The following is a 12,687-nucleotide window of genomic DNA, read 5'->3' on the forward strand; positions in this document are numbered from 1 at the left end:
CTTTTTCTTCGGGATCTAGGCAAGTCCTTTCTGAAAAGAGAGATGGTGTTGGTGCTCTCCTTTTACTATGGTTCTGGGCAAGATGGATTTTCAGCTTGGGGTTCTTAATTGGCTTCAGAGTTTATCAACCCATCCCCCAGACCACAATACTCCACCAGTGGTGGCAATACATAAAATAATGTTCGGGGAAATTTAATTATTATGTCCATTTTTTTCAGTGTCCCTAACATTATTTTGAGGGCATGGAGCCCCTTAGGGTTAACTACTTACCACATATAGGTGGGAAACAGGCATATATTAAATCCTTTTCTCTGGATGTCATATCTCCATCTTTCCCCATTTTTCTTAGCAGTGATGGTCTGTGCAGTGCCTTCCCTTTTTTATTCTCTCAATATAGGAAAAGGGAAAAAAGAAAAGAATGCTGTCCTAGTGTATTACTTTAATTAAAAATAGATTCTGTAATTAAAAAAATGTACATTTAAATGATTTTAAACTGTCAGTTGACCTACAAAGTATAAGCCAACATATGTGGCAATCTCCCCTACAAGAAGCGATTAACAGACACGCCTATGATTTCTTTTATTTATGTACAGTCATTTGTTTTTTGTAATTGGTAATACATTTTTGTATACCATATCACACTATTGTACTGTTCCTTTGAAACCCTCAAGTACATGTGACATGCTAATGTGATTTGGAGCTGCAACCATATTTGAGGTAATTTGTTTAACACACAATTTGACTGCTTTGTTTTTGGAAGCTACTTGGAGATTTTGAGATTAATCACCCAACATTTTTAATCACCGTATTATACTATTGTTTTCTCTATCTTTATTTATACTTGGAGGGAAAATCACATACTGGAAAGAATATCACCTTTTAAAGTCTGTTGACAAGCACTTCACTGCTTTGTATGTAGACACAATTGATGTTTCTAATCAGTTACATTATTTATCACTTTTAATGCACTAGGGGGCAGATTTATTAAGCCTGGTGAAGTGATAAAGTGGAAGGTGATAACGCACCAGCCAATCAGCTCCTAACTTCCATGTTACAGGCTGGGTTTGAAAAATGACAGTTCGGAGCTGACTGGCTGGTGCGTTATCACCTTCCGCTTTATCACTTCACCAGGCTTAATAAATCTGCCCCTTGGTGTGGTGCCCCTTGTATAATGTATTCATGGTTACTGAATTCACATCAAGCTTTCTCAAACCCACAGAAATATTAACTCTCAATTTTAAACAACTTACCACCTCTCTGCATCAACTTCTCTCATCAATTTCTACATTCACTTCTGAGGTTGCTGTACCACACCTTAACCAAATATAAATAGTCCTCAATGAAGTGGTTCCAACTACCCTTCACGCTCCACTTAGATTTAGCTGTCAAACATGGCATTCGAAAGTAACAGGACACCTACAAAAGCTTTCATGTAAAGTAGAATGACAGGGCTGTAAGTCTTGTACTCCGTATGACTTCCTCACTTTTTTCTAATGGTACTGGACACTGCCAGACATATTTCCAATCTCTCATCTCTGCTCAAACTACTAACACCAAGCAACTTTTTAATACATTTAAATCTCTTTTCACCACTCCCAAACCTAACCCACTGGCTACTATCAGTGTCCTTGAATTAGGAAGCAAGATCTTGATTGAGAAGATCCAAAGTAAAATGAAATGGCCACATATTCAATTCCTTCACTGAACCCTCTAACACTTCTCCTCGTTTAATCCCACAAGTGAATATGAAGTATCCATTCTCTTCTCATTCTGTCTCTAATGCTCATAGCATAACTAAAATCTGTCTTATTATTCAAGCATCTAGACATGTGAGAAGGAAAGAAGACTCTCTTTTTTTTGGGGGGGGGGGGGGGGGCGCTCCTTTTTTGCTAAAATAGTATTTTATTGATATACATTAAAACTTTCTCTGACAAAACATATAACCCAATAGACAGATACAAACAGACACATGAAAGAAAAAGAGAACGTGTGTGTGTGTGGGGGGGTTTCTATAAAAAAGATTTTTGGTTCAGCCCTCGGTTAGAGTAATTCACGTATACAGATGAGTTAATATCCTGACAATCGCACTGTAACCTTTCACACAATCACACTGTTCAATTGATATGCGTTAATTCAGTATGCTGCAGAGCTTGATGAGACCAAAACATATAATTCACTACATACAGTGTAGGATTCCTGATATATGGTTTCACACTCTGTGTTGCTGGTACAGTAGACATTGAGTGATTACTTCCACAGTACGTTTGTACAGTACTTATTGTAATTCAATATTTGACAGTGGTAAATCAGTCATAAATTGTAACGTGGTACATCAGTCAATTCAAATCTCTAAAAGGGAATAGTTTAAGGTGATTCAAATCATAAGTTACTGTCTGTACTCAATTCTGTGATGTTTAGGGAAAAAAAGGGATTAAGGGAGGAAAGAAGATTTAATTTGTCCATGCCTCTGGTTCTACTTCTTGGCGGTATGTCAAAGCCCAGACGGTGAACAGTGGAATGAGATTCTAGGATGATAAGGGCAGGGATGAGTGAAGGAAGTAAATGGAGATCTGCTTTTGCATAGAGAACACACAATATCCTCCCTGTTGGTTTTATACCAGTGCAAGACGTTCTGCGGTTCACCACGCAATGATAGTCTCTGAAATAATGTATAGAGAAATTTTGTGATATCTCTCTAGGCAGGAGGTTAATGTAAGATGTGAGCACACAATGTAATAATAATAATTTTATTTATATAGAGCTCTTTCTCCAATAGGACTCAAGGCGCTTAACAGATACATAGCATAATATAGTACAGAAAATAATGAAGTACAGAACAGCTTTTCATAAAATACAGAAGCATGTAGATACTAAAGGGACATTATGGAAATGCTTGAGTAAACAGGAAAGTCTTGAGTCTGTTTAATATAGTTGGGGCCTCTCGCACTGTGCGGGGAAGTGAGTTCCATAGAGTTGGAGCCACATGACTAAAAGCTCGACCCCCAGATGAATTACGGGAGATTCTAGGTACTGCTAAAAGTCCTTCATCTATAGATCGCAGTTATCGAGTGGGGCAGTATGGGGTCAGAAGCTGCTTCAGGTACCTTGGGCCCTGGTCATGTAGTGCTTTGAAATTCAGTAAGCCAATATTGAAGATGATTCGCCATCTTACAGGCAGCCAGTGAAGGGAGTAGAGCATAGGTTCTCAAACTCTGTCCTCAGGAGCCCACACAGTGCATGTTTTGCAGGTAACCCAGCAGGGGCACAGGTGTATTAATTACTCACTGACACATTTTAAAAGGCCCACAGGTGCAGCTTATTATTTCACTTGTGATTTTGTGATGAGACCTGCAAAACATGCACTGTGTGGGCTCCTGAGGACCGAGTTTGAGAACCTATGGAGTAGAGGATGGGTGTTATGTGGCTAGAACGGGACTGGTTGGTTAACAGCCTGGCAGCTGTGTTTTGCACCAGCTGTAAGCGGTGCAATTATTTTGCTCGGAGACCAAGGTAGAGGGAATTACAGTAGTTTAATCAAGATGATACAAATGCATGTATGACTTTTGGCAGATCATCTGAGGGAATTAAGTGCTTGATTCTGGCTATGTTCCTCAGGTGAAAGAATGAGGATTTGATTGTGGCTGATATCTATCTGATGTTTAAGTGTCAAGCCATCATCCAGGACAACGCCAAGATTCCGCACACGATCAGTGGTTTGTAATTCTGAATCCCAGAGTGTAAATCCAGTTGGTTGGCTAGGCTGCAGTCTTGTCCTTTGATGTTGCGGTCCTATCATAAGGACCTCCTGTTTTATCCGGGTTCAGTCGCAGCCAACTGGCGCTCATCCACTCCTGGAGCTCGGCTAGACAGCCATTTAGGGTTGTCAGTGCCCGGAGCAAAGGACAAGTACAGTTGTGTATCATCGGCATAGCCATGGTAGCAGGGACAATACCTTTTACACAATATTGATTGATATCACAATATATAATTTGGTGTCCACAATATTTATTATACAAGAAATAAAAAGGTAAAATAGAGTAATTCAGTATGAAATTCACAGGTATATACTGCGACTTTTAAACAGGAAGGTACTCAAGTAATATGAGGTTGCTGCAGAGCAGCACAACACCTATAGATTAAATATCCAGCATGATGATCAGAGTGTGGGTGCCTAGGGGTTCGATCATGTGTTCTCAGATCATGAGATCCTCAGGTCTGTGGTAGGCCTGTGTGTGTGTAGGTAGTTATTGGACACGCATTTCGCCCGTTAGGCTTGTTCACCTTTGTGATGATACAGTATATATGATTCTGCACCTTTAAAACAGGAATTTTGGGCCACTCTTCTAAGCAAACTGCTCCAGCTTTGGTGGGTTTGATGGGTGCCTTTTCTGGACTGCATGATTCAGCTCTTTGCATAGATATTCGATAGGATTCAGATCAGAGCTCATAGAAGGCCATTTCAGAATGGTTTGTTCTTATCCATTATTTGTTACTTTTAGTTGTGTTTTGTTCGTGGACCCATGATGTTCAGCTGAGACCGAGCTACCTCACACTTGACAGTACTGTACATTTCCTTCAGAAAGCCTTTATTGTATTGAGATTTTATATATATATATATATATATATATATGTACATTTCTAGTTTGCATTAACGCCTTTGCTGTTGGAGATTAGTGTAATTTGTCTTTATATACCTTAAGACTGCTGAGGATGAAGCAATGGGGCAAATGTGACATACATTTTAAAACAATCCTTGTCCTCTCCGGTCCAATTGCAAAGCGACAAAAACATGGACATGTGTAGCAATGTCCCTTTTGTAAAAGAAAGAAAACACAAATTAATTAATGGAAAAGTTGAGGGGAGGGGCTTCTCTGTACCACTCTCACAGTAGCTACAAAGGTGGGAAAGCAAGAAACAGGGTTTTTTTTTCACCATATTTTTTTTTTTAGGCTATCCAATTAGCCCCTGTTTTTTCTGCCTAAATTTTTTTCAGTTTTTGCATTCGCGAATGTTTCAGTTATTGCGGATTTTGTTTAAAATCCTGATAACTGCAGGGATCGAGGCTAATTGGATAGCTCCGGGGGAGTTAATTAGCCGGATACCACCCATATGGCATTTTCATAGGAATGCGTCATGATCCCGGCGTTCAGAATCCTGACGCTGCTCGGAAAGCCAATGCCAGGATCCCGAACGAGGAACTGCCGCCACTCAGGAGATGTAAGTGGGGCTAGGGTGTTAGGCTGCAGGAGAAGGGGTGTTAGGTTTAGGCTATGGGAAGGGGTGGGTTAGGGATAGGCACCACCAGGGAGGGTTAGAGTTAGGCTGCGGGTGGGGGGAGGGTTAGGTTTAGAATGTGGGGAGGGAGAGTGTCTGTTTTCCCAGTGCCAGTGTATTTTGACTGCCGGCATCCTGACCGCCGGGATATCATATGTATTCCTTTTCATAAAATGGCTAGGTATAATTGCGTGGGTGCTGCATAAAAGAGAACTAGTGATACTGATGTTGGATAAAACCCTCAGCAGCAAAGGGGTTAAACAGAAGTCCTCTTAAGTGCAGTCTTCAATTAACTAATGTTTTAATGACTTTGTTGACAGTTTGACTCATGAAAAATGACAGAGGAGGTCATTGTTATTGCCAAGTGGGATTATATGGCACAACAGGACCAAGAACTTGATATTAAGAAAAATGAACGTCTGTGGTTGTTGGATGACTCTAAAACATGGTGGCGGGTGAGAAATACAGCCAACAAGACCGGATATGTGCCATCAAACTATGTGGAGCGGAAAAACAGCCTAAAAAAGGGATCACTGGTAAAAAATTTGAAGGACACTTTGGGTAAGCTATTTTTATGCTTTATTGTTTAAAAACTGGAAGCTGCTCTTAGTGCAATTGATGTACATTAATTGCAAGTCTACTATATTCATGCAATGCTGTACAAATGCTTTACTGTATGTACACATACTGAAGATACAGTAACTCTGCTTGTCCAAAAATGGGGCAGTTTCTATGGTTTATCAACTAACCACAAAATGAAAGTGTTCCAGGGCATTTTTAGACCCTTTACTGGAAATTTAAAATAGCGTTCCTTGAATTCATTCGTACAGTTGAATCCAATATGAAATAAGCAGTGTCAGCCGTTTAAAAAGTACAATTTCATACTAAAAAAAAGTTAATGCCTACTAACATAAGGAACACACATTCTAAAAAATTGTACCGGTCTTAAGTTTTCTTCAGTTAGTGACCTGCATTGTATTATTCCATTGGTTACCTAAATGGATTTATTAAATAGTAAGGCAGCATATTATAAGATACTGCCACATTTGCACTGGTGAAAACAGGACATCTAGCCTCAGTAAACCACACAGTGCGAGATGCCTGACAGGAGTAAGCTGCCAGGTCCTGTGCAACTCTGATATCATCTCGTGTCTTTTTTGCCAAAAATACATCTTAGTCGCAACGACTGTGCTGATTAATTTGATATGTGATACCTGTATCTGAAGCACAATGGAACTTTGCATGAATAAACGCCACAGCTGCTGAATCGTAGCAGGTCATATACAGATTCAGAGACTCAGTCACATCAAGATATAGAATGGTCTCATATCAAACTAATGGTGTGTCCTAGCCAATTCACATTGAGGCTAAAATTAATTTTCTGGTAAAAAGATGTCTGGCGCTAGCAGAGTCTCGTGGAACCTGGCACGCTGGGAGGGGCTGTTTGGCTTGACTGCAGCAGAGATGCATGAGGACACATCTGTATATGCATACCCCAAAAAACTGAGCACACATCAGTATCAAACATAAACAAGTTGTATAGTATAGGGAAAAGGGTAGCTTTGTTTTTACACTTGCAGCAATTTAGTAGTCACAATCTGCAATCATCCCATAAAAAATGCCTCAACATAATGAAGCTAATATATATGACCTACTGTAGTTACAAAAATGTGCATACAGTAGATAAAATATGATACTAAACTTCAAAAAATACAGAAAAGTAAAGCTCAAATCTTTGTTTAGACTTAATCTTGTATAATGTGTGTTTCTATTTACTGTATATGTATTTAGCACTGCAGGTAAGACATCAGGGAAGTTGTAAGTCACTTAAATGTTGCAATCCACCCTCATGATAGAGTCTGTTTCATGTACCAGCATGAAGAAGTACCAAAGTAAATTAGTTTTCTGTCACAACCATTTCATGCAGAGATGTGGCTTTTACCCACCCACCAGGACTGTATATTGAAATCATACTTCACTGAGATATATGTATAGTAGCACCTAGGAAATGTAGAACTACTTCAAATCGTATTGTTGGTTAGCTTTTTAATTAATATTGTCAAACCTCAGCACTTCCTGCTTCGCCTCAGTAAAGAGCACTAGCGATGATATGTATAAAAATCTTGTTTGCCGAAGATCCCTGGTAGAGTCCGCAGCGCATCAGCCTGGTGCTTGTGCGCTGTGTCTATCCTCCTGGCCGGCTCCACTGGGCATGTGTAAGACCTCGCTACTTTTGCAAGATCTCCCATGCAGCCCAGAGCCCGGCAGCCACCGCATCCAAGGTCAGAGCTGTTCCGGCTGTGATGAATGGGCAGAGACACCTGCAGGTGTCTGAAAGGCCAGTGCCACTGACCGTTCCTACATTGCCCCGTACATCAGTGAGCTCTCTTAAAGATAGCAGCGCTAAAATATAGACGGGAGCATAGCGCCCCCGTCATTTCACACACTTCTCCACATTCATACATGGGGGAGAAGCGGTATCAGTGCACATATGCGCTGATACCACTTCTCCCCCATACCACCCATTAATATATCTACCCTCAGTGTTCAGGGCACTGAAAATAGTGCCGGTATAAGGATCTGTATTCCTGATGACAGGACAATTCCCCTTTGAGTATGTAGTAGTACTTCTTATTGTCCACCTTTCCTGTAATGCTGCTTGCTGTCGTGTATGTTTCTACTCGCTGAAAGCAGGCAGTGGAAGTGCTCTGTTTCCTTGGTGGGCAGTTTTGAAAGGTACATTTATATAGTCCTCTCCAGGCCCCCCACACACAGTATTGTAAAAGAAGCAGCTATTTTCTTGCAGATAATCGTGTGAAATTAGTGTTGAACAATAACTGTGAGGGCACACATTTTATTAATGATCAAGAATAGGTATTTGCATGCCTGTACAGAAGTTATCCTGCGATAACATTGATGTAAAGTTTGGTCATTCAGTGTCATCAGAGCAGATAAAAGCAGACAGTGGGCTTACTTCACAGATCTAAACAAACCTGTTCTGCGTTGTCGCACGCAGTGCCCCCTAAACCACAGCATGATTCACATTCTGCAGCCATTTGAGAGGTCGGCGACAGAGTCCTTTTTACAAAATGAAGGCATGCTGAGGGCAGGGTCTGTGTCTTTTAACATACACTTCCTGGACCCAGCAGCGCAAATTCCCCATCCATTCTGAGTAACCTGAGGTTTACTTGGATAGACGCTGATCACGTTGGGTGATCCGCTCCTCAGATGCAACTGCTGTATGAACATCACTCCTCTGAAGCAGGTCCTCTATTGAAGGTAATGTGCTAATATTATAATAAATAAAACAAGAAAATTCCTACAATTAAAATCTAAATGATTGCATAAAGCAATATAGCTCCAAACGGTACATCTGGAGAACCTTCTCTCGTTAAACACATCCTTCATAAACACATGGATACAATTTGTGCTTTTTATTAATTCCTAAGGCCATTTGGCACGTTTACATTTCTGACAAGCTCTTGCTGTTTGCATCATTTTTTTGGAACCTTACACAAAACAGACCCCCAACCTGTATCTCAGTGGTACATAGGGGGTCATTCCGACCCGATCGCTCGCTGCAGTTTGTCACATCGATCGGGTCGGATCTGCGCCAGTGCCACAGTGCACCTGCGCATGGCAGTCGTCGGTGCCCAGCGATCGCCTCTGAGACAGAGGCGGTCGCTGGGCGGGAGGGGGCTGAATGGCGGGGTTAAGCCGCCGTTTAGGGGGAGTGGTCCGGCCAACGCAGGCGTGGCCGGACCGTTGGGGGGGGGTGGCAGCGGCGGCTGCGCGACGTGTCAATGCAGGCGTGGCTGGACCGTTGGGGGGGCGGGCCGCTGCGACCAGCAGGAGCGATGAATAACTCCCGGCCAGCCGCATGATCTGCGCTGGCCGGGAGTTACTCATCAAATACAAAGGCATCGCCGCTGTGCGATGCTTTTGTATTTGTGCGGGGGGGCGGCACTGACATGCGGGGCGGACTAGCCCTGTGCTGGGAGTCCCCCCGCATGTCTGAGTTTACGATCGTAGCTGTGCTTAACTTAGCACAGCTACGATCAACTTGGAATGACCCCCATAGTTGTGATAGTACTTAAGAACAAATCGCTACAGTTGCATCCTCATACATCTGGCCTCAGTATGCCATGCAGCGCAAGATGCCTGGCGTGACTGAGCCGCTAAGTCCCATGCAACTCTGCTAACGTTGGGTGTCTTTTTATTTTCTTACTTTTTTTGCCGAACATGCTTCTCAGTTGCAACACAATGTAACTAGGACACACGAGAAGAGTGTGCCGATTAATTTAATATGACACTTGTATATTGTGTGTGAATGAGTCTGTATACAGAGGAGAACAGAACTTGTACTGTCAAAAAGCTGCGGCTGCTACAGTGTAGTATTTTGTGTACAGAATCAGAGACTCAGTCGCACACTGTTATACAGTGTAATTATGACATTAATCGTCACAGTCTCCTTGTGCGATCTATTAGCATTGTGTTGCAAATAAGACAAATTTTTGGTTAAAAAAAATGCCTGATGCTAGAAGGTTCTCATGCATCCTGGCATACCAAGAGGGGCTGTTTGGCGTGACTACAGCAAATATGTATGAGGGCACATCTGTATGTCTCAGCAACTTAAATGCAACTGTGAATTAACTGCTGTACATATCAAAAAGGAGCAAGAGACTCCATATCCTTTTATTCCATAACAAACATTTTGCTACATACTGTAAAACATTGTAATAAAATATTCTTTTTACAGGTCTGGGTAAAACAAAAAGGAAGACGAGCACTCGGGATGCCTCACCAACTCCTAGCACTGATGCTGAATATTCATCTAATGGTACCAACACTGATCGAATCTATGACTTAAACGTACCCGCATATGTAAAATTTGCATATGTGGCTGAAAGAGATGATGAACTCTCCCTTGTAAAGGGTTCACGAGTCATTGTTATGGAAAAATGTAGTGATGGCTGGTGGCGTGGAACGCATAATGGACAGGTTGGGTGGTTTCCATCAAACTATGTAGTGGAAGAAGTGGATGAAGCCACAGCAGATTCCCCTAGTTTTCTCAGTTTGAGGAAAAGAGCATCTATAAGCAATGGTCAGAACTTTAAAATTATCCATGTTGTTCAGACCCTGTACCCATTTAGTTCTGTAACAGAAGAAGAGCTGAACTTTGAGAAAGGAGAAATCATGGATGTCATTGAGAAGCCGGAGAATGACCCAGAATGGTGGAAATGCAAAAATTCCAGTGGGCAGATTGGTCTTGTTCCCAAAAACTATGTTGTCATTTTAACAGATGGTCCTTCTCTAAATAGTTCTCATGTTCATCATATAAGTTATACTGGTCCTGCTTGCATAGGTCGTTTTGCTGGCAAAGGATGGTACTATGGAGGAATTACAAGACATCAAGCAGAGTGTGCCCTAAATGAAAGAGGAATGGAGGGAGACTTTCTCATTCGCGATAGCGAGTCTTCAGTAAGAAACATTTGAATTATTTATAGATTACACATTCTTTTTGAATACCAGCCATTAAGTAATCATTTATTTAAATGGTTTGAATGCTACTCCATATTTTGGAGATCTGTACAGTAATGTGTATGCATACTGTAAGTGCTGTCCTGTATTTAATCAGATTATTCTAGATTCAGGATGTTTTCTTAGATGCTGATGACTGTTGTTTATTATAGAACAGTGGTTCTGAATCATTTTCCATCTTCATAAACAAGGTGGAGAGCGCACAATTGAGTAGTTGCAAAGTAACACTTTACTCTGATGTATGCTAAAATACATCAAAGTTGAAGGTTAACAACTTGTCACTGCAAGAGAACATGCAGGTATAGCTGCTTAGTACTGGCAGCGTTTATTTGCATCACCAGCGTTTTGCAATACTGTTCATAAGTGCGGGAATCCCTCTCACACATATTGGGGCAACTTCCAAACATTTTGTCACTTGAAAGTGGTGGTACTTAGTCAGGGACATACTACTATCGTGCACAGAGCCTCTATTTCTATCAGTTTGGCCAGTCCGGTCATTCAACTGATATAAATAAAGGCTCTCTGCACAATAGTGGTATGTCCCTGACAAAGCCCAAGCGGCTTGCAAGTGATGAAAAGATTTGGACGTGGCCTAAATATGTGGAATGAATTGACATGGCAGAGGAAATCCCACACTTACAAACAGCATTGCGGGACACTTGTGATTTGGGTGAGCACTGCCGGGACTATGTGGCTATACCTGGATGTTCTCTTGGAGTGACACGCTGGTAACCTTCTACTTTGATATATATGAGCAAGTATGGCAGTACTGCGTACAGGTAAGAAATTGCCAGCCGGTATGCAGTACCGCCGGCCCGACCGCCATGCTTGCTGCTGTGCTGTGAGGGAGGCCGGGAAGGAGAGTGCAGCGTTCGCCTCTCCGGTGTCCCTCAGTGCTCATCCGGTCTCCGGCAGCAGTGGAGTGTCTCTCAAATGAGACGCCAGTTCATGAGCCAATCAGAGCTCGTGGACCAGCAGCTGCGGCTCCTGATTGGCTGCCGGTCCACGAGCCCTAATTGGCTCATGAACTGGCCCCTCATTTGAGAGAAATGCCGCCGCCGGAGACTGGAAGAGCACTGAGGAAAACAGGAGAGGTGCGCGCTGTGCTCTCCTTCCCGGCCTCACATACAGCACAGCAGTGGGGAAGGGGCCGGGGGGGGGGGGGGGGGGGTTTACCTGGCACTAAGGTGCATATCTGGCACTATGGGGGTATAACTGGCACTGGGGGCATATGTGTATCTGGCACTGTTACGGGGCATATCTGTCACTGGGGGGCATATGTGTATCTGGTTCTGTGGGGGCATATGTATATTTTGCACTGTACTACTTGGGGCATATGTGTATCTGGCCCCCCATATGTGTATCACGCTCCTATTTTGATTGGCCGCACCCCATGTGGCCACACCCATTTTTTGGCGCACGCACACAGTACTACTAAGACATTTTTACTACTTGCAAAACTGGTGAGTATATATTTGAGTAATGTGTTAATTTTTAACTACTCACTCGTGCGCCCTCCATCTTTTGTGTGTGTGTGTGTATATATATATATATATATATATAGTTTATGTGATAGAGTAGGACTTGCGGTGAAATGGGGTCCCGTGTAGTGGGCCACAAGCTTACATGCACTGTACAATTCATAAACCAAAACCCCATTGTTCATTCAGATGTATACTAAAGCATTAAGGTGAATGAAGCTGCCAAAGAGAGTGCAGAGTTCTCTGTATATGTATATTTGAGTTCGGCGGTCACAGCCCACCACACCCCAACCTAGGGGTGGGGAGTACGTGAGTACACCCCTCTCCTGGGAATGGTGAGTGCAGTGCATCCGTGTGTGGGTGTGGGGGTGTGTGTGTGTGTGTGTGTGTG

At 42.4% G+C, this 12,687-nt stretch overlaps 1 protein-coding gene and 1 long non-coding RNA gene across 6 annotated transcripts in view; one reads left to right on the forward strand and one right to left on the reverse strand.

Annotated features, from left to right (window-relative positions):
- The window catches only part of NCK2 (NCK adaptor protein 2), a 141,537-nt gene that overhangs the window by 83,773 nt on the left and 45,077 nt on the right, over positions 1-12,687 (forward strand). For 4 of the 5 annotated variants that reach the window (XM_063953793.1, XM_063953791.1, XM_063953792.1 and 1 more), the window contains exons 2-3: positions 5,595-5,835; positions 10,034-10,755. In XM_063953793.1, coding sequence (XP_063809863.1) covers positions 5,610-5,835; positions 10,034-10,755 — 948 coding nt within the window. In that variant the 5' untranslated portion in view covers positions 5,595-5,609. The remainder of the gene's footprint in view (positions 1-5,594; positions 5,836-10,033; positions 10,756-12,687) is intronic. The other variant, XM_063953794.1, reaches the window with a different exon arrangement.
- The window catches only part of LOC135028679 (uncharacterized), a 97,919-nt gene that overhangs the window by 74,128 nt on the left and 11,104 nt on the right, over positions 1-12,687 (reverse strand). The window contains exon 2 of the long non-coding RNA XR_010224926.1: positions 271-387. This is a non-coding gene — a long non-coding RNA (uncharacterized LOC135028679). The remainder of the gene's footprint in view (positions 1-270; positions 388-12,687) is intronic.

The sequence above is a fragment of the Pseudophryne corroboree genome, chromosome 2 (genome assembly GCF_028390025.1).
Source record: "Pseudophryne corroboree isolate aPseCor3 chromosome 2, aPseCor3.hap2, whole genome shotgun sequence".
In the NCBI taxonomy this organism is placed as follows: Eukaryota; Metazoa; Chordata; class Amphibia; order Anura; family Myobatrachidae; genus Pseudophryne; species Pseudophryne corroboree.